The sequence below is a fragment of the Pseudopodoces humilis genome, chromosome 3, assembly GCF_049639895.1.
Source record: "Pseudopodoces humilis isolate 2021_Gansu_Grassland_sample_001 chromosome 3, ASM4963989v1, whole genome shotgun sequence".
Classification (NCBI taxonomy): domain Eukaryota; kingdom Metazoa; phylum Chordata; class Aves; order Passeriformes; family Paridae; genus Pseudopodoces; species Pseudopodoces humilis.
In genome coordinates this window covers 6,195,592-6,217,323 of record NC_142202.1, presented here as the reverse complement: position 1 = coordinate 6,217,323, position 21,732 = coordinate 6,195,592, and the positions used below count along the sequence as shown (strand labels likewise).

The 21,732-nt window shown below is 38.6% G+C and overlaps 1 protein-coding gene across 1 annotated transcript in view; it reads left to right on the top strand.

Moving 5' to 3' along the window:
* The window catches only part of ESF1 (ESF1 nucleolar pre-rRNA processing protein), a 29,084-nt gene extending 15,512 nt beyond the window's left edge, over nucleotides 1-13,572 (top strand). The window contains exons 10-14 of the mRNA XM_005525428.3: nucleotides 5,861-5,982; nucleotides 7,077-7,167; nucleotides 11,588-11,655; nucleotides 12,363-12,512; nucleotides 12,664-13,572. Coding sequence (XP_005525485.2) covers nucleotides 5,861-5,982; nucleotides 7,077-7,167; nucleotides 11,588-11,655; nucleotides 12,363-12,512; nucleotides 12,664-12,963 — 731 coding nt within the window. The 3' untranslated portion in view covers nucleotides 12,964-13,572. The remainder of the gene's footprint in view (nucleotides 1-5,860; nucleotides 5,983-7,076; nucleotides 7,168-11,587; nucleotides 11,656-12,362; nucleotides 12,513-12,663) is intronic.
* Nucleotides 13,573-21,732: the final 8,160 nt, after the last annotated feature.

The following is a 21,732-nucleotide window of genomic DNA, read 5'->3' as shown; positions in this document are numbered from 1 at the left end:
CTGTACCAGCCCTGGCACTTGCTAGGCCTCTGCAAGCCTAATTTTATTTGCTAAACCGAACTACTCTAAAAAAGAAAAAAAGCCTGGATCCTTTCCACTGAGTTAGAATGTCAGATAGGCAGATGTTCAGAGGGTTAAATGTGGAGCTGAAAGACCAGGGAAGTATGACATTCCCTTCTTGGGAGCAGCAAGGTGAAGCAGGTGTGGGACTTCAGCCCATGTCAGGACACAGCCCCGTTCTGTTAGTGCTAAGAGCAAGACCAAACACGTACCAGAATCCAGGCCCTTCACTCCTGATGGGTTAATCCCAGCTAGGAATGCATGTCTAATGATATGATTTACACAAATATTATTCTGAGTTCGCTCAGGTAACTTCTGCTGAACAGAAGTTCTGCTCGGTTTGAAATACTCTGGTCTGTAACGGTTCATTGAAAAGGACTAAACTGAATGGAACAATTTTATTCCTGTTTCTTCATCAGTCCTATATTCAGAAGAATACATGGGCATTCAAAATGACTGTGTGCTTTCAATCATGCTTTTATAATTCCAATAATTTCTGACGTGAATTCTGTCAAAACCTTTTTGAAAAAGCCTGTGTGATGCAGCCAGGACAAGTGCTCACTGGCACAGCGTTGTACTCCATCTGTCCACTGCGTGTCAGTACTTGCATTCATGATGTTGCTCACTCAGTAGTTAATACATTGTGTCACTGAGCATTCAAGACAAGGAGTTTTCGCACTTAGGTGGCTTTGTAAGACTTCTACAGAGATTTGTTGTTGCCACCTTTCACAGTGAAGGTGGAAAACACAGGCAAATCAATTGCTGATAAGAGTGTGTTTTGTATTTATATATGTTTGTATTTAAGTGTTGTTAAAGCAATCCTTTTTGTTTGGTTTTGAAAAACACGTTTGGAGGTTCTTTTATTTATTATGCATTCTGGTTTTCGAACAATTTTGCAAATTGTATGAAAGAAGTCCTGTAAATTTAACAAAGTTTGAGCAACTTAGTGTGGTAACGTAGTCAGGAATGTAGAGCAAACCATTCTTTTTAGGAGATGGAATATTATTTTAAGGGAGACCAAAAGAAACTCTTTATCCTTGCTTGCTCTGAGAGAGCAAGAAGTTTTCTAAGAGGCTGTCCTTGAGACTGTACCTTGCATGTTATGAGTAAATTGCATTAACATTTAGTAGCAATGGAATATTAACTGTAGTAGAGATGGAATCCAGTTCCCTGCTGTATGGGCTCTGTGTTTCTTTGCAATGGAACTTGACTTTAGAAAATTGGATTTGTTACATCCTTATACCTAGTCCAACCCCTTCCGTACTGCACCTTTGTGTAGGACTCCTAGGATTTTTGCTACGTCCTTATCTTTTGAGGGAGGAATGGTAAAAAAACCCAAACAACCAAGGAAAACCCCCCCAATCTCGATAAATTTGACTGATTTTGTCTAAGTTTAGCTGGATGTCCATGCACAGGGGCAGGTTTGTTCATATAATTTTAGGTTCAATGTGCATGTGTGCACCATGAATTTTACATAGGTAGTTTATAGTATTTGATGTTAATTTAGCAACTATGATTTTATAGTATATGTTAGCATTTCCTCATTTCTTACCCTGAAAAAGTGAGAGGTTTATTGAAGAGCTGAGGTTCTGGAAATCATCGAAGTGCTCACTTGCCTTTGTTAGAGACTGTTCACCTCCACAAGGTCAGTGTGCCACTTCTGGCTATTGACCCCTGCAATATGGTTTTGTCCAAAACACAAGTCGTAAAAGTGAAAATGGGCAGCTTAAGTTTGCTTTTGAGTCAGCTGTTACTGATTTCAGGCAGCATTTGGAGAAGAAGTCCTGCACACCTGAAGGGGAGACTCTTTTATATGTGTTTTTTATATGGTGGAGCATAAGCAGCACATGCTGAACAGTAGTTTATAGCTCTGGCAATTTATACACACTTGAGGCTGTGCTTCCTTATAAGAGGGAGGAACGTTAGTTGTTATTTTTTCTTGAACAAATGTGCTCTTTTTAAATTTCAAAACCATTTATGTTCAGTTGGAGTATTCTGGGCATTCAGAAATAGTTTTTGTTGTAATCTCTGAAGACTCCTTAATTTTTTTCAGAACTAGTTTATGTCTTTTGAAATATTTTTATTATCAAGTTCTGCCTTAATGTGCTTGACTTATTGCAAAATCTTTTTCCTGCCCAAATGTTTAATACATGGAAGAATTACAACAGTTAAATCTAGGAAGTTTTTCAATTGAAAGGCAGATATTTGAATTAATTTAAAATTTTGAGTTTTGGCACAGTTATTTACACATGGTTATGGAAAGCATACTTTGTCAATGATTCAATTATTCTTGAATCATAATAGTTTTAAATAAACCGCAGTGCCAGCAAAAATAAATTAGACGTAGTTCCAACTCTCTTTGGTCTGTTTCTTCTAGGCACAAAATCAGTGTTATGTTTAAGCATCCATCTGTTTTCTTAATCATATCTGATTTAAGCAACAATTACTATGAGTCCTTATCCAGCTCCCAAAGCTCCCCTTAGAAAGTGAAAAGAGAGAAGACCACAACTGCATTTCTTGAGGATATTCAGCCAGGTTTTTTTGGGGGGGCGGCTTTGAACTTAAGAACTTTTCCTTTGGGAAGAATGAGATGTAAATATTTAGCTAGGCTTAGAGGAAAATTTCAAATTTGTTTTGGTCAGAAGGAGAACAGAAGGCTGTGTAAAGTGCATAACAAAGCCCAACTATACAGTTAGAGATGATGTAGAGCACAGAAATGCTCCTGTGAAATATTTTTCTCCATTTGGGTCATTGCTGAGTGTGTCCCCTGCCTGGAGTGGCCTCGGCTCCTGCAGCACGAAGCAGCATGTGCTGAGCTGTGTGGGCTCACACCTGACAGCTGCTACCCGTGGTGGGTTCTCACAGGCACTTCTACTGCTTAGGAAAGCGTGGATGACTTAACATATTTTGTCTCTGGGGGTGACAAATTCTAGTGATATCAGAGTATTTCCATTTGCTGTTCCTTTCAGCTACCTGCAACAAGGTGTTTCATTTTTCTGGTGAGGCATTACACGCAGGATGAACTTGCTTGTTTAGGTTTCCTGAGAACAGAAATGTATCTTTCTAGCCTCTAATAACAGTGACAGTTGCAGGCTGTTAAACTTCCAGAAGTTTTCAAAGCTGAGTGTTTGGAGAAGTAAAAATTCTGGCCTGCAGCCATCCCTTGCTGTCCCACCAGTGTGAACAAGAGTGTATTTAGGTTTGCTGTAGTATTTACGACACGTTTAATCCTGAAGTATGATTTCGTTGTGTGATAATATAGATGACCTTTTTCCTCTCTTTCCTTGTCCTCATTTGTGAAGATTAAATAAAACTATTGTGATTCATTAATTCTAAAAAAAATACTGTATCAACAAGGGTATATACGTTAGACCTTTCTATGGCCAGCTAATGTTTCTACCTAAAGTAGACAATTCCTTTCCCCTTCTGCAATCAAAATCGTTTTGACCACTTAAATACTCTTATTCTCGGGAAGTGGTCTGGACAGTAGTTTCTAAGCCATTCTAATCTGTGGAGAAACTCTAATGCCTTTCATGAGGCTGCCAAATACCACAAGAAAGGGCTGGATTTTCCTCCAAGTTCTTCAGTGCCAGATGGATCAAATGATTCCATTTTCCAGGCAAATAAATCAGAAATATTGTAACTTCCTTTCAGATTTTGGGTCTCTCTTTTGCTGGAGATGTGACATATATTTTTTTAATTCTGTATTTACTATCTTCAAAGAGAATCTGCAAGGCTGTTACCTGACCAGTAATTTTTTCCCGTAGAAGTACTACAAAGTATCCAAAGTTACAGTGGTTCAATTTCAAGGAAGCTGATTACTTTGCTTTCATGGACTTTGAAGATAACTAAATATTTGTTCTTGTATGAGTGTTTCTTAATGGCATGTTTTTAGTGAATCTATGCAAAATCCTTCCTTTATCATGGCTCTGATTTGTTTGCTGGTTAAGTACCCCATTTTTGTGGCTGTAAGAGGGTTACACTGTTCATTCTGGCACCTTTCCAGAGTAGTAGAAGGATCCTTTATCTTGTTTTTGCTCCACTCTTCCTCCTGTGATTCTATGGTTTAATATGATTTTAGATCTTGTCTACACTTCATATTTCAGACAAGTTGTAACCAGCTCCCCAGCCTTGGAATTATCTTTCGAGAGTCAACGAGCACAAAAACAGGCATTAGCATTTGCTATTTTTCAGAAAAATGTTCTGCCTGCTCTTCTGGGGACGGCTTGAACTGTCCATGAAAGCTGCCCTGTTTCTTCCATCATGATCACTGTTATCAGTTCTTCCATACTGAGGAGAGCCCGAAGGAATGATGAGGAATAGGGACTTGGCAGCTAAGAAATCTGGGAGAAAGGATGGGATCTAGTCTAGGGTATCTGGAGAGGTCTGAGTATGATTTCTAAGCAATAAAATTGGAATGAGGGGTGGGAGAATAGGATGTGGTCAGGTCAGGGCTGGACTGGGGTGGCAGAAGAGAATGCTGAAGAGAGACCACTAGAGGTAGGACTGGGGAAGAGACAATAAATATCAGGCTTAGAGGGCAAAGCAGAAACAGGATTCCTATAACTCCCAAGATAATTCAGTCACTTTGTGGGAGATGATGTTACCTGTAGGATATCTGACTGATTTGTTACAGAAGTTAAAAAAAATGTGTGTAGTGAATGAGGCAAGGAATTGCAGGTAGGAGAAAAATACTTAATTGCCCAGGCTGTTACCTCCTACCAGGGAAGTGGGTTCTATTTCTTCCACTGAATTGTGCTCCAGTGCATTGCAAGGCAAGTCACTTAATCTCCTTAGATCATGAAATTTTTTTCCAGTGCCCATCTTGTGAAGAGTGGGCTGAAAGTTTATAAGGTGCATCTGAAAGCGGTTTTCGTCCTCATAATATCCAAGTGCTCTGTCATGCAGTGAGTTTTAGAAAATATTCCTGATGTGTATGGAATTTTTTACCAAAATTAGAAGATTGCTTTTAAATGAAGTGCATATTCTGGATTTAAGTATTCTACATGTAAAATGGGAATACTTCAGTTATTTAATGGATTTATTTTTAAGGTGATGTTCTTACATCATTGAATACTCTGATGATGCATATTTATAGAAAACTTCATTCTGTTCTATTTACAAAATGCTTAAAGGTTAAGACACACTTATCTACGCAGGTGCAAGTGCTGGGCATGGAAACAGTAGATGTCTGTGCTAAATTATGGAATTTAATGGAAACCTGATTAACACATCCAACTTAACTGTCTTGTCCTGTTAGGCCAGAATTATTAGGAGCCAGACGTGTTGCACTTCTGTGGGGTTTGCTTTTCTAGGACAAAAAACACAGCAGTCAGCAGAGATCCTGCAGTATTGTCAGAGTATTGTCACAGAGGCAAAACTTCAGCAATGTAACTAATTCAGAATTTTAAGTAATGATAGTGTGGTACATTAAACATAAGGGCTCTGTGTATATCTGTTGGTTTTATTGTGTTACTCATTCTGGCATCTGTAGACTGCACAGTTGAATGCCTGGAGAAGAGACCTTTCTGAGGAACAGCAGGAGTGTTGGGAATCAGATACCACATAGCAAACTCTTCTTCTGACTCTTGTAGTTTTTACTGAAGGAATGTTTTATTTGGAAAAACACAGCCTGTAAAGCGATCTTCTTTATAAAGATGGGTTTTTAAGCAATATTTATGTTGTTTCCACAGACTTGTTGAAGAAAAGCTAGATTGTTCTTTTACAAAGGAGAAAACAGTTGATTAAAAAAAATTCAGATTCATCACATTTTTTAAATTTACTATGGTTTTTTCCCTAGGCCTCAAAGAAACTGCTGAAGAAATGGTCAAAAACAGGTTGGAAGGAAAGGATAACCTGACTCCATGGCAAAAATATCTAGAGAAGAAGAAAGAAAAAAGAATGCTTAAGAAAAAGAGAAAGGTGGTTTATATTGGCCATTTGAGGGGGAGTTGTTTGTTTGTTTTCTTAATTTGTTGTTAATGTTTGTTTCAGATAAACAAAACAAATTGTCCAGATGCCAGTGCTATTTTAAGGTTAGAATGTGCAGTGGTCATTCACATGGAAGTACTGAGATTACTCCATCAAACCTACAGAGCAAAAGGATATTCAACATGCTGCTGACCATACATAGTGCTTCTGTAAAGATAAATTAGTCATAATAATAACTGGCTTTAATTTGCATTTTTAATGCATTAGAAGAGGTCTTTTTGCTACTGTGTGCATATCAGTTCAAAGTTGTTATGACAAAGATAATTGTAGGTTTGGAAATTTTGGGCCTAAAATAATACAGACTTGTTTTCCAAAGCTGTAATAGCAAAGAATTAATAGCTGCAAAGAACAACTCAAAATCCAAATTGCAAGAGGAAAAAAAAGAAAAAAAGCATGTGGCACACAGAATCTGGCTTCTTTAAAGTCTTAAATTACTCCCAATGTAACTCACATTGCTGAATTGCACTTCTAAGAGTAAACTCTACACCTTGAGTTACTCTGTGCACGTCAGTTTTAACTGGCACTTGATGAGTAACTTCTTTAACCTGGTAAGTGCTCAAAGCAGCACTTTTGGGGTAGCAGTGCAGCTTTGTGCAGTTTGATAAATTAAGTCAAGAAGCAAGGTGTATGACACAATACTACCAGTAAGAAAATCAGTTCTTTTACATCTAAACTCCAGCTTTTTGAAATTTGCAGCACAAAATGAACTTTCTTACTTGAGTTTGTCCCCAGGCACAGCTTTTGTGGAACATAAAATAAGGACATAACAGTGCTGATCCTGTAATTTGTTGCAATGGTTGTCTGATGCAGCACAGTTTGGGGATATGCATAACAAAAATGTATGAAAGAGGGTTGAAATTGTTGATTTATCTTTACTATCAATTTTTAGTGTGCTCTGGTTTTTTGATGTTCAATGTACAGTATTTCAGTTTTCATTTTCATACCTACTAACAGAACACCTCATTCCAGTAAAACTTAAATAATAGTTACATGTTGATTGAAGTAATGTTTGTGGTTTGTTACAGGCTGATGCTGAGAGAGAAGAGAGTGAAGATGAACTTCCACCTGATGTTGATCTCAATGACCCCTATTTTGCTGAAGAATTTGAGAAAACAGGTCAGTCAAGACAGGCAACTTCTAGAGTAAATCTGCCCTTTTGAAGCATTTTTCTTTTTATATAGGAAGAGCCATGTATATATGGATCCCTTTGAAGCTTGGGTCAATTACAAAAATGTCAAATGTTTTTGCATCATAAACAAAGATGTCTTTGAGAAGAAATCACTTTTCTCTTAGTCTGATACACATTTTTACTGGAGTACTCTTGGCTGCTTAGGAGCCCCAATAGTGAAATGTAATATTTTAGAAAATAACTTGCCCAGTTTAGATTTTTAGGACGCCTTTTTTACAAGCTTTTTATTCTGATGTTTAAATTAGCTTTTGCCATGGTAACAGCAAATTTATTTTGAGTAATTTTGCTTAGTAAAATCAATGAAGGTAAGTTTCTGATGTTTCATACTTTTGGGAGCCAGATCCTTAGGGTGGCTCATATTATTGTATATTAAAAAAAGAAAAATGACATAAAAACAAAATAAGAAAACAAACATAAAGAGGATAGTAACAGATTTACTAATATTGCCAGTCTGTTGTTTGGTTGAGGATTTTTTGAGCACAGACCTGCAGATCCACGTTCCATTTAAAAAGGATAAGTTACCTTTAATTTTATACTTGCCAGCACAGGCTTCTGTCCTGAATGTTAAAATCTATTCTAGGATAAAATAAATAACTAAACCCCAAAATCTGGATGATTCTATGCTTAATAATCTGAAATACAGAACAGTAGAGTGAGTCCTGTCCATGTTTTAGAAAAAAACACCACAGTCCAAATTGTTGTGCAGTGATGTTTTCTGCCATGCTTTCTGCATGGCTTGTGTATTAGTTGAAATAACTCATTGTAAAGATAACCATTCCTTCCACCAAACTGTTTCATTTTTCTTTAATAGCAAGATTGCCTAGGTGCTCTCATATGATATGTGATGTTCTCTGTGAAACCTCTGAAAAAATGTTTTCTTCTGCATTTTGTGAGAAGTTGTGTCCTAAAGGGACAGAGAATGAGCTTATCTGCACATTTTTAAACCTTGTCCATAACAAGGAGAATAGACTTGAGTGTTTGTGGAGTCTTTGAGGATAGTTAAATACACATAAAGGCTAAGAAAGTGAAGCTTTTGTCTTCAAGATTACTGATGATTACTGAGATACAGGAGAAAACCAGAACGTGGTTAGCCCTGGAGAAGTTCTAAAGGGACAGTACAGTGTCTGGCTGTGAGCCAGTTTACATTTTAATGGTAATTACACAGCACAACTTTGGCTTTCACCAAGTTTATGCAGAACAGCCTCTGTCTCATAGCTGGGGTTGCTTTTAAGCACAACTTACCCAGCAAGGGAAAATGGGTTACAGTCATCTTTGAACTCGGCTGTAATTCTGCCAACTTTGTATTTAGGGTATAGGCAACTTTAAATGACCATCATTTTTCACAAGCCTTCCACAATTCCCCTGGAAGATGGAAATTTCACCCTTAAATTGACTGTCAGATGAATTTAGATTATGCTGAAAAAGCATATGACAGGGTTTATTTGCAGACTCATGTGGACCAGTGCAGAAGCTGAGGATGCAGTAGTGCTGGATTCATTTCTTGCCTGTAACATGCATGGGTCTTGTGTAGCTTGGTTTCTGCCAAGCTGAGGCAGTAGAGAGGATGCAAGAGTGTAAGGAGCTGCTAGACCAAGGGCCTAAAAACTCTGAGTGCTGTGAAAGGAAAACTGGATTTTATGGGAAGTCTGCTAAAGCATATGTTCCTCAGGTATGTCTTTTTTCCTGATAACTGTTCCAGATAAGCAGGCAGTGATTCTCACACTGTGGATGTGTCACCCTGGGAGAGGCAAGGAGGAAAAAATTCTTTGTGCCTGCTGTGCCCAAAAGCTGTCTTGTGTGGGGTTAATGGTAGTACTTGCTTTACACAGTTTTCATGTGACTTTTTAATAGTACCACAGGCTAAAATGTCAGATGCTGCAGATACATGAGCCTTGATGATGCATTCTAGAAGCTTGACTATAGTTTCATATTGTCAAGAAAAAAAATAAATTTGTCACTTCCATTTTACACTGACGTCCATACTGTTTCAAAAAGCCTTGTAAGACTTGGGTTTGCCTTGGCCAGTTTCACTGTTACTGCATCAGCTTCTTTGGGGTCTTAGAAAAGGGAGACAGAATGACTCTTACACCCTAAAGTGTTGAAAAATTAATAGCTAAATAGTGTAATTTCTTATTAACATGGAAGCAAGGTCCTGCTTTTGGAGATCACTTTGGAGTTTCAGAACCTATTAGACAGTTAAACATAGTTTCTGTTGAACCTTTGAGGAATTCTTCACACATTATTGAAACTCCTACTGGTTCCAAAGCATTAAATGCCTTCTGGTGATCTAATTTATGATGTATATAGGAATTGATGGCTTTTTAAAGCTGGAATGGAGCAGTATGAGTGCAAGGACCTAAGAGCTTAACAACAAAATCAGAGAATAGTTGTAGAACCTGTTCTTGAGAGATAAAGTAGATGAAAAGATTAATTTACTGTGTGTCTTTGCAAGGCTTTTGAGACTAACTCATGTTTCTGACTAAGGCAGAGGTCTTGTGAGAGGAATTTTTGATTTGGGGTCAGTTTCTGTGTCTGAAGTCTCAAAGTTAGGATTAGCTTTTACTGTCAGCTGGGAAGTTGTTGGGCAAAGTTAATGTTGCAAACAAAATTCTTGAGCAGAAAAGAGTTGAATGGCAGCTTGGGTGGGGATTACAGCAGAAACTGGACACTTTTTATACTGGCTGGTGGCAGCTACCAGTTAGTTCTGTGTCACACTGAAGTATCTTCTGCTGTAGATGGGACAAATCTGATTAAAAGACCGCAGCAGGGATGAAGTGCTAGGAAAAATCTGAGGGTTTGCAGTCAGTTTGCCATAACTGTGCAACAAGTGTGTGTGGTGGGGCTAGCAGAATGTATGTGGGATGAGGGACTGTGGCAGGAGTATGTTAAAAATACAGAAAGTGATGCCTCTGTGAATTTTCAAGCAGAACCATTTTCAGTATGATACAAATTTTTGAGTCCCAAGGGTGATTTTAGGTCCCAAGCTGGTTTTATTAGCTGCATAATGTCAAAGTAAGAAATAAAGGGTTTACTAATTTATTTATTTTCATGGAAAAGAGTTCAGTTTGATACTAATGCCTTGTTCAGCCCCATCTGCAGCCAGAACTCTGAAGGTGTAAGGATCACTTCTGCGATTCCCCATAGAGTGAGAGGAGGGAAGGTGACTTGAATGACTTTCCTTTGGGAAATGTGTGGAAAGAAAGTTACATTTACCAATGTAACTTCTCATATAATTGTCTCCAGTTTTATCTCTGTGCTCCTTTTCTGTGGTTTAGCCACTTCTGAAAGATAGAAAAGATTCCATAGTTGTTGAAGTCCTACGGAAGACATTTATTTCTCCCTTCTACACATTAACTTGTGTAGTTTAGGTAACAATATCATATCTGAATCTGATTTTCCTGCACATTTTCTGGAACTACTAAATCAATAGTTTAGTTTTTGAGCTGATGATATTGTGCATCAGGATAGTTTATTTTTTTTGTGGTGGTGGTTTGTTTCTTCTGGAAATCCATTTCCAGTTTGGAATCCATGTAGAAATAGTCAAGGGAATAGTCAAGGCAGAAGAAAACCTTCCTCAAGAAATACATCCTCTTCCAGAGTATCCTTAATGATATAACTTGACATGTGTCTGGCATGTCTGTATTTCTAGTCTGAGTACAAACCTGTCTTAACAGAATGAAGCCAAATATCTTCCTTAAGAGTACCCAGAGTGGATTGCAGTAAATTGCCTGGAAATGTCATTCCAAGCTCAAAGGTCAGAGTGTGTGGTTCAGGTCAGGAAACCTTCTGCTTTTCCTGCTTCTTCTTGATCAAGATCTACAGGCATTCCAAAGAGAATAATTTGATTTTGTAGGATTTATAAGCAGGTCTGTTTTCATTAGAAGTTTGGTTTGACTAATGTCTTACGCTGTTACTGTTCATTATGTCTGTCTAATCAGCACTGTGTATCTGGATGCTAAGGGAGTAGGGGAGATTCCTCAGAGCAATATTCACTCTGAGCAGAGTCAATCACAGTTGAATTTCCACTAGAAACACCCTGGGAGTGGTGTGATGCAATGGTTTTGCCTGCACTATTGTGGTGTTTCTCTCTACTGCTCTAGGAAAAATACAGTAAAACCATGGTTTTGTCTTACTTTATTTTGAATGTTGCTGCCTCCTTAAACTGAACAAGTATTCAGTGGAATTTCATTGCTTTAAGTCTTCTTGGTTTTTCTTAACTTTGCAGCCTTTTTCCACATCTAAATTTAAATACTGACTGCAAGAAAATGAGATGTTCTAGCTATAGGTAAATTATGCCCCCATGCATAAGTTTGGATAAATGTGTTCATGCTCTGTGTTTGCACATAGGTTCAAAGAAGAAGCCAGAATCAGTAGAAAGTATCTCAGAAGATGAAGATGAAGTTGAAAAACAAAAGGTAAAATTATGTAAAATATTGCATTGCATGAATTCTGCAAGTATTTGGTATGTGTTTGTGAGTGGAACTGCGGAATATCATGGGATGGCCGAGAATAAAACTATACCATTTTATATTTTATATATAAATATATATATAAATATATATTTTATATACCATTTTAATAGTGAGGACTTTTGGAACAAAAACTACTGTGTGTTGGGCAGTGCCAAGTTTTATTTTTTTAACATCAGTATTGTAAGAAACATTTGTGAGTTCAAACCTTGTCCTGTATGTTTTGGTCCTTGAAGATTGAGTTATTTGCTATTTTGTGTTTTCATTCTTTCTCAGAACAAGTTAGCTAAATAAATTACTTAAATTCAGATATATTTGTTTTAATTTTGCTATATGAATATCAGTGTTAAATTGTATCCATTAGTTACTTCTAGGCTGTGGTGTACAATTTTCAGATGAGATTATTACTGTGTTTGAAAATTGAATGTAGGCATTTGCATTTATTTTATATCTAATTAGAAGAAAATCAGTTTGCATCAATACTACACCTCAAAATGTTAAAATAATGTTTTTATGGATGAAATAATACTGCCCTGATGACCCTATTTCAACTAAAATAAATGTAGACTCATACAGGCTTTATTAATGAGATGCTGAATTTTTTTTAATAGAAAGCTTTCATTGTGTACATGGACTTTCTTATTTTGTAACAGGCTGAAATGGCCCTACTGATGATGGATGATGAGGATGACACCAGAAAACATTTTAATTATAAAAAGATTGTAGAACAACAGAATTTGAGCAAGAAGAAAAAGAAACTTCTTATGAAAAAGAAAGAATTACTTGAAGAAGATGACTTCCAGGTAATTGTGTACTTCTTGACTTAGTGACAGGAGCAGTTCCAGGAATCTCATGAGTTGTGACTTCTGAAGCAGTTCATGTTTTATTGGGCTTAAAAGCTTTCCTGCCATTGGAAAAGTTTACCTAAAATAAACTCTTGTTTTCTCCCTTCAGGTAAATGTTGCTGATACAAGATTCCAAGCCATGTTTACTTCTCCCCTGTTTAATTTGGATCCTTCAGATCCAAATTTCAAGAAGACAAAAGCAGTAGAGAAGATCCTGGAAGAGAAAGCTCGCCGAAGAGAAGAAAAGGAGCAAGATCTTAAGGAGGCAAACAAGGGCCTGGAGAACAAGATGGCAAAGAAAGGAGAGGTTGCCAAGAAAGCCATGGATCCTGCCCTATCAGTGCTAATAAAGTCTGTCAAAAATAAAACCAAAGAGTTTCAGGCACGGAAAAAGCAGAAATTCAACTAACTGAACTTTGTTTTTACTCAGACTTTACTTTAGTCCCAGCCCTTTTAACTGGAGACATCTGTTAAAGTTACTGCAGCCTGCTCTAATTCATGTCCACCTAAAATGTCCTGAAAAGTGATTTTAACTACGTTGGTGAATTTTGAAGTATTCAGAGTCATCATCACTCTTTTCTTCTGCCACAACAAATACTGTTTTGCACATACGTAAGGAAATGGTCATTTTGGGGTGGCTTGTTTTGTATCATGTCTTCTCTTAAAAAAAGTAGAAGTGCTGAAGATGACTACAAAATCATAATTATGGGTTTATTTATAAATAATAAAACCAGTTCTGCAGAGGTTTATTGCTGAGACTAAGTGGTTTTAAAGTTTTTAATTCCACAGAAGCCTGTAAAACATACCTGTCTTGATAAAGATGGTAATAATATAACTACAAATGAAAGTAATTTTGTATACAAGCTTTTTGTAGATTTTTAAAAGATTGCATAAATGCTTTATTAATTTCTCCTTTAAATACTTGAAGGGAATAGAACTAATTGGTGGAAATATTGCCATTGAGAAGTGTTTCATTAACATACTTTGGAAATAAACAGTTTAAATTGGTTCAAAAGAATTTTGGGTACTAGCTGTGTTTTTTTCTTTCACACCTAAATGAAATTACATAAAAATAAACTTTTTGCTATTGTTATTACATTTCCATGAATATGATACTTATACAAAGTCTTCCAGCATTGCAAGGGTTAAAAAAAATAAAAGCAGGGGTGGGGGGGAAGGGAAAAATCAAAGGCAGATCTAGATGACACAATTTTAGAAACCATGTTGTTTGGCCATGTTAGTGCTGGTGATGAAGGTATCAAAGGTGCAGTGAGAATACAGTAAGTAGAAAATGATCACTCTTCCCTGGAGTGTGGCCACTGATTTGTCTTAAGGTTTGCTGTGGGTTGGGGTGTTAGGATGTTTTAAAAGGTTTGCTGTATCAGCTCTAATGGAAATACAACATGGCATTACCAGAAAGACTGAAAACTTTTAGAAACAAAGAGCTGAAAGGTAATTTTAAAGACAATTTCTGAGGTGTTCTACTAATCTAAACAAAGACTTCTATGAAAACAGGTTAAAACTATAGCTAATCAAAGCCAGTGTTTATATCAAAAATAAATATATCTCAGTATGTAAAGGAGATAAGAGAGCTGGATTAGCACATGGGAGGTTGTAGAGTGACCAAAACAGCCAAACGTCTTAAGGAATACAATATACAAATACAGGTGGAGATGGATTTTAGAAGAGTGCTTTGCAATGATGTGCCTGTGGAATACTTGGCATACTTTAGAGTTTTAAATGTAATTACTCTTCATAAACATTTGGACATCTTCAGAGTTACTTCGTTTTAATACTGGGTCCATAGGGAGTCTCCCCTAATTTTGTTTAGTAATTTGTATAGAAGACAAATTCATTGGGAAATGAAAGGCAAGAACAAAATGCACTGTTTCTTGAATCCTCTGACCCTGCTGAGTTCTACCAAGCACTTCTGTGTTACCGCTGCTTTTATTTTCAGTTTGTTGCTTTCGTAACTGGAAATCAACGTATGGAATCAGGCCTCTGCTCCTGCAGATTGCCCAGATATACTGAGTGACTCACTGGTTCAAAACCCTCCACCAGAACTTCTGTACTCCTGCAAGGCCTCTGTCCTTGCCACAGATTTTGCTGGAGAAGTCATTGGGAAAATCTGGTTATAAAATTAAAAAGTCACAAATTGTGAGGACTTCTTATTGAAATTAGATGGTCTCAATTATGTTGTGTCTTCACATGGACACGTGCTGGCTACCTTCTCCTGTTACGAAGCCTGGCCTCTACTTGGATGTCACAGCAAGACAAAATACATGGAAAGATGAAGGCAGACTTCAGAGTGATTTTAATTATTGGTAGAAATAATTATTTTGTATGATAACATGTATTAGGTATCCTGTAAATGCTTAATGTATGATCATTTTATGTAATTCGATGTTTTTGTAGCTGGTTTTGTTCTTAAGTTACTGAGTGCTGAGGGGACATCTTAGTTGGGAAGAACTAGAGAACTTCAGGATCTGTCCTAGCATGCATCTTAGATGGGAATTTGTTTGTTTGTTTATAAAATGATTAGCTCTAAATTTTTCCCCTCAAAAAAAAAGTTTCAATTGTTAATTAGTAATTCAAATCACATCATCTACTCTCCATGATTCCAGATCAGTGTAAGCAAAATCTGGCATGCTTTCTGTGTCTCTACCAGAAGTGTATCTTGAAAATCTGGTAAGATTCTAGAATTCTCTGCAATCCATATCCCTTGGTGTCAACAAAACAAATTATGTTTTTGACCAGCTCATTCTTTTAAACATGAAAATAGTATCTAGAAGTTCCAACCTCTCACCTTTAAAATACAATTTTATTTTTTCACTAGATTTAACCAGCAAAAGTGAAGGCAATGAAGTAAAATAACACATTAAAAACTGGGACTGTTAAAAGTGAGACAAATAATTTTTCTAGCAACTTACAGAGGTCTGTTACAAAGTAATTTGTCTCCAAGTTGGCAGCCAGAAGAACTGATGTTGAATGTAAGCCAGGTCTTTAAAACTCTAATATTACAAGTGGAAATCACAAGAGGGTTTGATTTATTTAAAAACTGAGAATGATCAGACAAGAGATGAAGAGCCATGTATGTTTTCAATCATTCCTTCTGTCTAAAATTTAAATGTATTATTTCCAATTAATAGCAAGTTGGCTTTTTGTTCTTTTCATATTTTGATAGTATCCAAAAATAACAGTAAGTTGTGCCATCACATAGTTTTTAAGCAAATAAAGCAAACAACCAAAATACTCAGGGTTTTCTAAAGAAGGTCTTAGAAACTTATGTTTTATATATGATCTATATTTAAAAGTACTAGAGTAATTAGTTTGCTTTGCATTTGTCTTAAATCATGTTAAATGCCTTAGGTTTTGTAGCTAAGAAAAACAATACTCATACTTCTGATGGCACAGTAATTTTCATTAAATCCTAAAATACTTTAAAGAACTGTAATTTTCTTAGTGTAAAAATGAACTTTTCCATGTAGAGGACTATGTTACTGTGTTCCTGTAAGAAGCAAGACAAAGTGGCAGAAAGGTCTGTTCTGAAGCTTTCTGTCCTTAACATACAGCATTATAAATGGGAATATTTTTGTCTGGGTTCTGGACCCAGTCTAGATGAATGTCACCTGAGGTCATTACTACTTTCTATCCCTCTCATCACTAACATATGAGTAATCCCTACTCAGGCGTGCTCCAGCTCTGTATTTCAGCCTTGCAACCCTGTTGAGTTTTAAACAGCATTGTTTGCAGCCTCCAGTGACCCCACTGGCAAACTTTGCTCCTCTCCCATCCTCACAGACACCCGATCCCACGGCTGGTTGCCACAATTTCATGGGCAAGTGCTCCTGGACTGTGTCCCATGAGCTCCTTGGCACTGCACAAATCCCTTGGCTTTGCATGGAAATCCTGCCCAGTGCACTTAGACCTTCTTCCTTTTGTATTTCTGGGACAAGGAAGGAGGGAAAGGACAGCTGAGGCAGATGGGGTTTGTGGTGACTTCTGACAGTGGGATCAAGGAGAGGCATTGTAAGTGTGAACAGAAAACTGCCCAGTGCAGTCAGCAGTGTGTGTGGGCTGGCAGGTGGTCCATGAAAAATGCAAGTTAACAGAAGTGATTACCAAAAGGACTGGGAATAGCAAAATAGCAAAGGTTTAGGGTGGCTGTGATTAAGAGTTGAAATCAGTTCTGTGGAATGCAAAGCCCTCAAGCATAAGCTGCTTCCCTTCCTCAATGCCTTGTCTGCTTTTCCCCTGGGGTTAATGCCTGGGCACTCAAAGAGGGAGCTGGTACATGAGCTGGCCCAAAAATGGGTGCCTTGGGCTTTGGAGGACTTAGGGACAGGTTGGTCCTTTTCCACAGCAGAAGTAAGGACTGAGGAGCATCAGAAGGGAGAGAGCCTGAGGAGATGTGCAGTGATGAGCAATGCCTTTGGTGTTGGCCAAGAGTTTATGGGTGTCCTTGCAGTTGGAGGGGGGAAAGAAGGTCTGCAATTCTTGCATCAAGCAGAAGATAGACATTTTTGTTTACATATTTCTTGTTCGGTGAATTTTAGAGCTTCCTATGAAGAAACTAAGTACAAGTGCCTAGGAACCAAAACCACCACATCAGAGAGAAAATCAAGCACAGTACATGTGAAATCAGCTCTGGCATTTGTTGCAGTTACCTAAACAAATGCTTTTCTTTAAGCTCTAATCTGACATGAAAATACCGTGTTAAGGGAAACAGTCATTATTCTATATTTTGGTGTCCAAGTGCTCACCTTTGCAAAATAACTGTTTTATCATCAAGGTATTAATTTCCATTTATTTTAATGAAATAAAAGCCATAACCTTTATGCTCCACAGAAGCTTATCTGTCTCATGGATGGATGATCACCTCAGTCCAGAAGAGGAGACTGGGAACTTCAGTGAACATCCCAAGGGTTAGCAGGGAGCAATTCTGTGCTCTGTATGCCCTCTGCAGAGGAATAGAAATGCTTCATAGCATGGTGGCCATCCAGCTACTGCAACACTCATGTAGTAAAATCAAAACAGGTGTAGCAGACCACACTTCAAAGGAATATGAATCTATCACTTAAGTTATCTGCTTTCCTTGAGAGGCCCAAAATTCACCTTTGATTGCAAAGCAAGCTGCCTTGGTAAACAAAGATGATTTTGTCACACTGTTTTGGTTTATTGTGAGTTACATTTTTTTAAAGACAGAAGGTACAAAATACAGAAAAAGGGTAATAGTAATTAATGTAATCATGTATTAAGATGTAGTTTAAAAATGAAAATTCCTAATAAAATAAACCTGCATTGATTTTTGTACTGATCTCAACTCCACCAAAATGTGAATTTGCTGATAGAGCTCGTGTAGAGCTCATGAGCTTGTCTGGGGGATGAGAATGGATATTTTTTTCCTCATTTTGTATCTTGAAGATCAGAACTTCCCCAGTAAGAGAATGATCCTGCTAATTATTCTTATATTATAGTGAACTTAGGAATCCTTAAGTCCCTCTGTTGCAATGGGATCACAGAATTTGAAGAGCAGGATGCTGTGAAGACTGCGCTACTGAAATCATATCATAGCCTGAGTGCAATAAACCATCTCTAGTTTGGACTAAATCATTAGCCATGGAGAGCTGCAGACAGCAACCACGCAGGCCAAAATCCATAACAATAATGAGATGATCTAACCTGTGGAGAAAACCTCATTCAGGAATTACTTAGTCTCCAACTTGACCTAAATACGTATTTTTAAATCGTCATATTTGAACCTTCACCATGCTTTGTGGGCATGAAGAAAAATGTTCTCTGATTCTGAAAACCACTTTTCTGCAAGTCTTGGCTTCCTGATTTCCTGTAGCTGTCATTGGGAGATGATTGTCCTGCCTACTGCAGTGGCCAGTACGTACCCAGTACGCATTTAACTCACTTTTCAAGGAATAAAGACAAAACCTTGCAGGGATTTACTACTTATGGTTATTTTGGCAACAAGCGACAAACGCATTTTTTGAAGTTGCATTTCTCAAAAGTCCCATGTCTTATGATTTGGCCCCCCTGAAAAGCTGGCTGACAGATCACAATCACACCGAGTTAGAGCTTTCTGAGCTACAATGGAATGAGCGTTGGAAATAATCGTGTGTGGGTGTTGAGCAGTGGGGAGTAAGTGGAATGCTAAATAGACAGGTCCAGGATGCTAGAGTATTTTCCTCATCTGAAGTAGCTCATTATCTGGAAAAAACATTATTTTACTGGCTGAAAGTCAAAGAAGGGGCCTCTTCACATGGAGAGGAAGCAACAAGCATGCCTGGAGAAGACTGCAGGCTTATTTATGCTACCTGCAAGGATCAGCCAGTCTTTCAGGGGGATTGATGATGTGGTGTTTGAGTGGATTGATTCCAGCCTTCAGCTGCTATTCTCCTCTTGCATGCCATCATCCAGAAACAGTTCCTCTTTGTATATATTGGTGCATTCAGCTTCTTTTTCTCTTGACTTTAGAAGTAAGTTACAAAGTTCCTAACTGAAGCTGGAATAGGGCTGTATTTCTATGTGCTTGTCTTTTTAGTTTTTTTTTTTTTCTCTTTTCCTCGTGGCCACTTTCCAGACAAATCCATCATTAAAGCGTTGAAGTTGTCTTTAATTGATTGTTTAAGGGTGTCCTCCCACCTGGGTTAAAAGGGATAAAAAAGGGATGTGAGTCTTCTCCTCTTCTACTGTCCTTTCCCAGAATCTTTGTCCTTAACAGGTTTCCAAAAGCACTGAAACCTCCAAAACCAAAGGTTCAGGTAATTCTTGCCTGGAACAGCTTTCATAAAACCTCACTGAAGTCTAAGGACTTCATTAGCCACTTTTACCCAGAATAAATTAAAGGAGTGGATAAGCTCTTTATAATATTAGGAAGTAAAACCAGTAGAGTTTACTTCAAAAGACAAAGTGCAAAAAGAAACCAAAAATAATCAACAAGAAATAGAACAAAAAAGCCCCAAAACCCACAGGCTTTAAAACACAGCTGGAATCTTTGTAAAAGGAATGAAGAAAACCTTTCATTTCAAACCTGGATGCTGAGGAACGATTTACAGAATGAGATCACCTTTTTATGTAAGTAGCAAAACAAATCTACAGAAGAGTAAGGAACAGAAAATAGGAAAAAGCCCAAATAAATATTTGGCCAGTTTGAAAACTGTCACCAGCAGCAGAGGACAAGTTAAGTAAAGGCATCAAAAAACAAGTGAAAACAGACATTTGGATTTGAAATCCAGTTCTGGAAAATGGTATAGGACCAAACATTGACAAGGCTTTAGCTTCCCTGCTAAAGAACGAAGGGCTCTGTGACATTGTCTATCTATCAGTATGACAGCCCTACCTTCGTAACTTGAACCTACTGCCAACTTCAAGGAGATCTGACAGTCAGGTCAAGTCAAAACATGTGTAGTTGAGAGTCAGACTACAGCTGCTGCCTCTTTCTTAGCCACAGACATAACAGCTGGACACAGAAAGGGAAAATGGGAGGCAGAGGGTGCATAGGACCTTACACAGGACGGAGAGCTGAATGAACAAGGTCAAATCAAAGCTGCCTTGGTGGTGGCCAATGCTGCACATCGAGGAAGGGCTGCAGCCAGAAAACAAGTGCAGTGCAATACTTCCACAACACCCTCCTTTTCCCTCAAATCAGTCTGTCCTAGCTCAAATGTACCCATTGCCGTCTGAGAAGCACAAAAAGTACTTTGAGGAATCTCCTTGGTTCACTTCAGCACTGTCAAGAATAACAAGGGTTTTAAATAAAACAAAGGGAAAAGAATATGGCAACAGAGCAACTCACAACTGGGATTTGGACCTCAGGTTAAAATCTGTCAAGGAAGGCCAAAGATTTCCTGAGGGTTTGTGGACTGCATGTTATTTCCTTGTAGTTTTGTCCAACAGAATAGGAAGCACCTGGTAATGTGGAAGACAAAAGCTGCTCTCCAAAAGCCACATAGTTTTGTGTGCCAAAAACTTGTGTTGAAAAAGACTTGCATTTGTTCCTGACATATTTTGCATTGCTAAAAAAATGTAAGGTTGGCCTTTGAAAAAAGAAGTCAATAATACAAAAGTGGAAGCACATTTTTATTGGGAAAAAAGCCATAGAAAGGGTTTCTGTGACTATGAGGCAGGCCAGGAAGCAGCCTTCTGAATTCCCAGGGGAGATCCTATCTAGGATGATTAGGATGTGGTGGAGATGGAATCAAATCTGGGGGTGAAAAAGTTAAGTTTCCAGATGTCACTATCCACAGCAGGGGGGTTTGGACTAGATGTTCTTTAAAGACTCCATCCAACCCAAACCATTCTGTAGTTCTATGATTTTTTCTTTGACTCTTACCAGTTCAATGCAAGTTCCTGTTAATGTTTAATACACAATATAACCTGTGTTCACAAGCAATAAAGCAAACAGCGCTTCTCTTGATGACAAGAAGCGTTAGCAATCTGTTGCTAGTTACTATTTGCTACGAAATGTATTTTGGCTAGGGAATGAAATTAGTGTTATTAGGAACTCCTATAGTAAGTGCTGCAGAAACACAGTTTGTCAGAATTCCCTGTAAAAACCCAAGTCTGGCGGGCGAGCTCCTGCCGGCTGCCAGCTGGGAAGGACGCGGCCCACAGGGCAGCGCCGTGAGGGCAGCGCGCAGGCTCCCCGGGTGACGTCAGGAGTCTTTCAGGGTGACGTCACGAACCGCTCCTGGTGACGTCACTGACCAGGCGGCAGGAAGAGGCGGTGCCCCAGGGTGCCTCGGTCCGCCCGGATCGGCCTCTCTGTGAAAGCTGAAGGCGCTGGGAACAAAGTGCTGAGACACGGACACCGGAGCATCAGCCCCTGCCCGCCCCTGCGCTCCGCCCGCTCCCCGGCCCCTCCCGGCGGGCTCTGGGCCCGGCGGGGAACCCGGGTGGGAGGGGAGCGAGCGGCTGAGCGGTTCCGCCTCGGCCTGACCCTGGCGTGTGTTTGTCCTTCTCCCGGCGCCTGTTTAGGATTCAGAGTTACTTTAGCAGTGCATTCAGGGCTTTGGGCACCTTGCAGGAGACCAGGTTGCTCAGAGCTCCATCCAGCCTGGCCTTAACACTTCCAGGGATGGGGCATCCACAGCTTCTCTGTGCCAGGGCCTCACCACCCTCACAGCTCAGAACTTCCTCCTAATATCTAATCTGAACCTATTCTCTG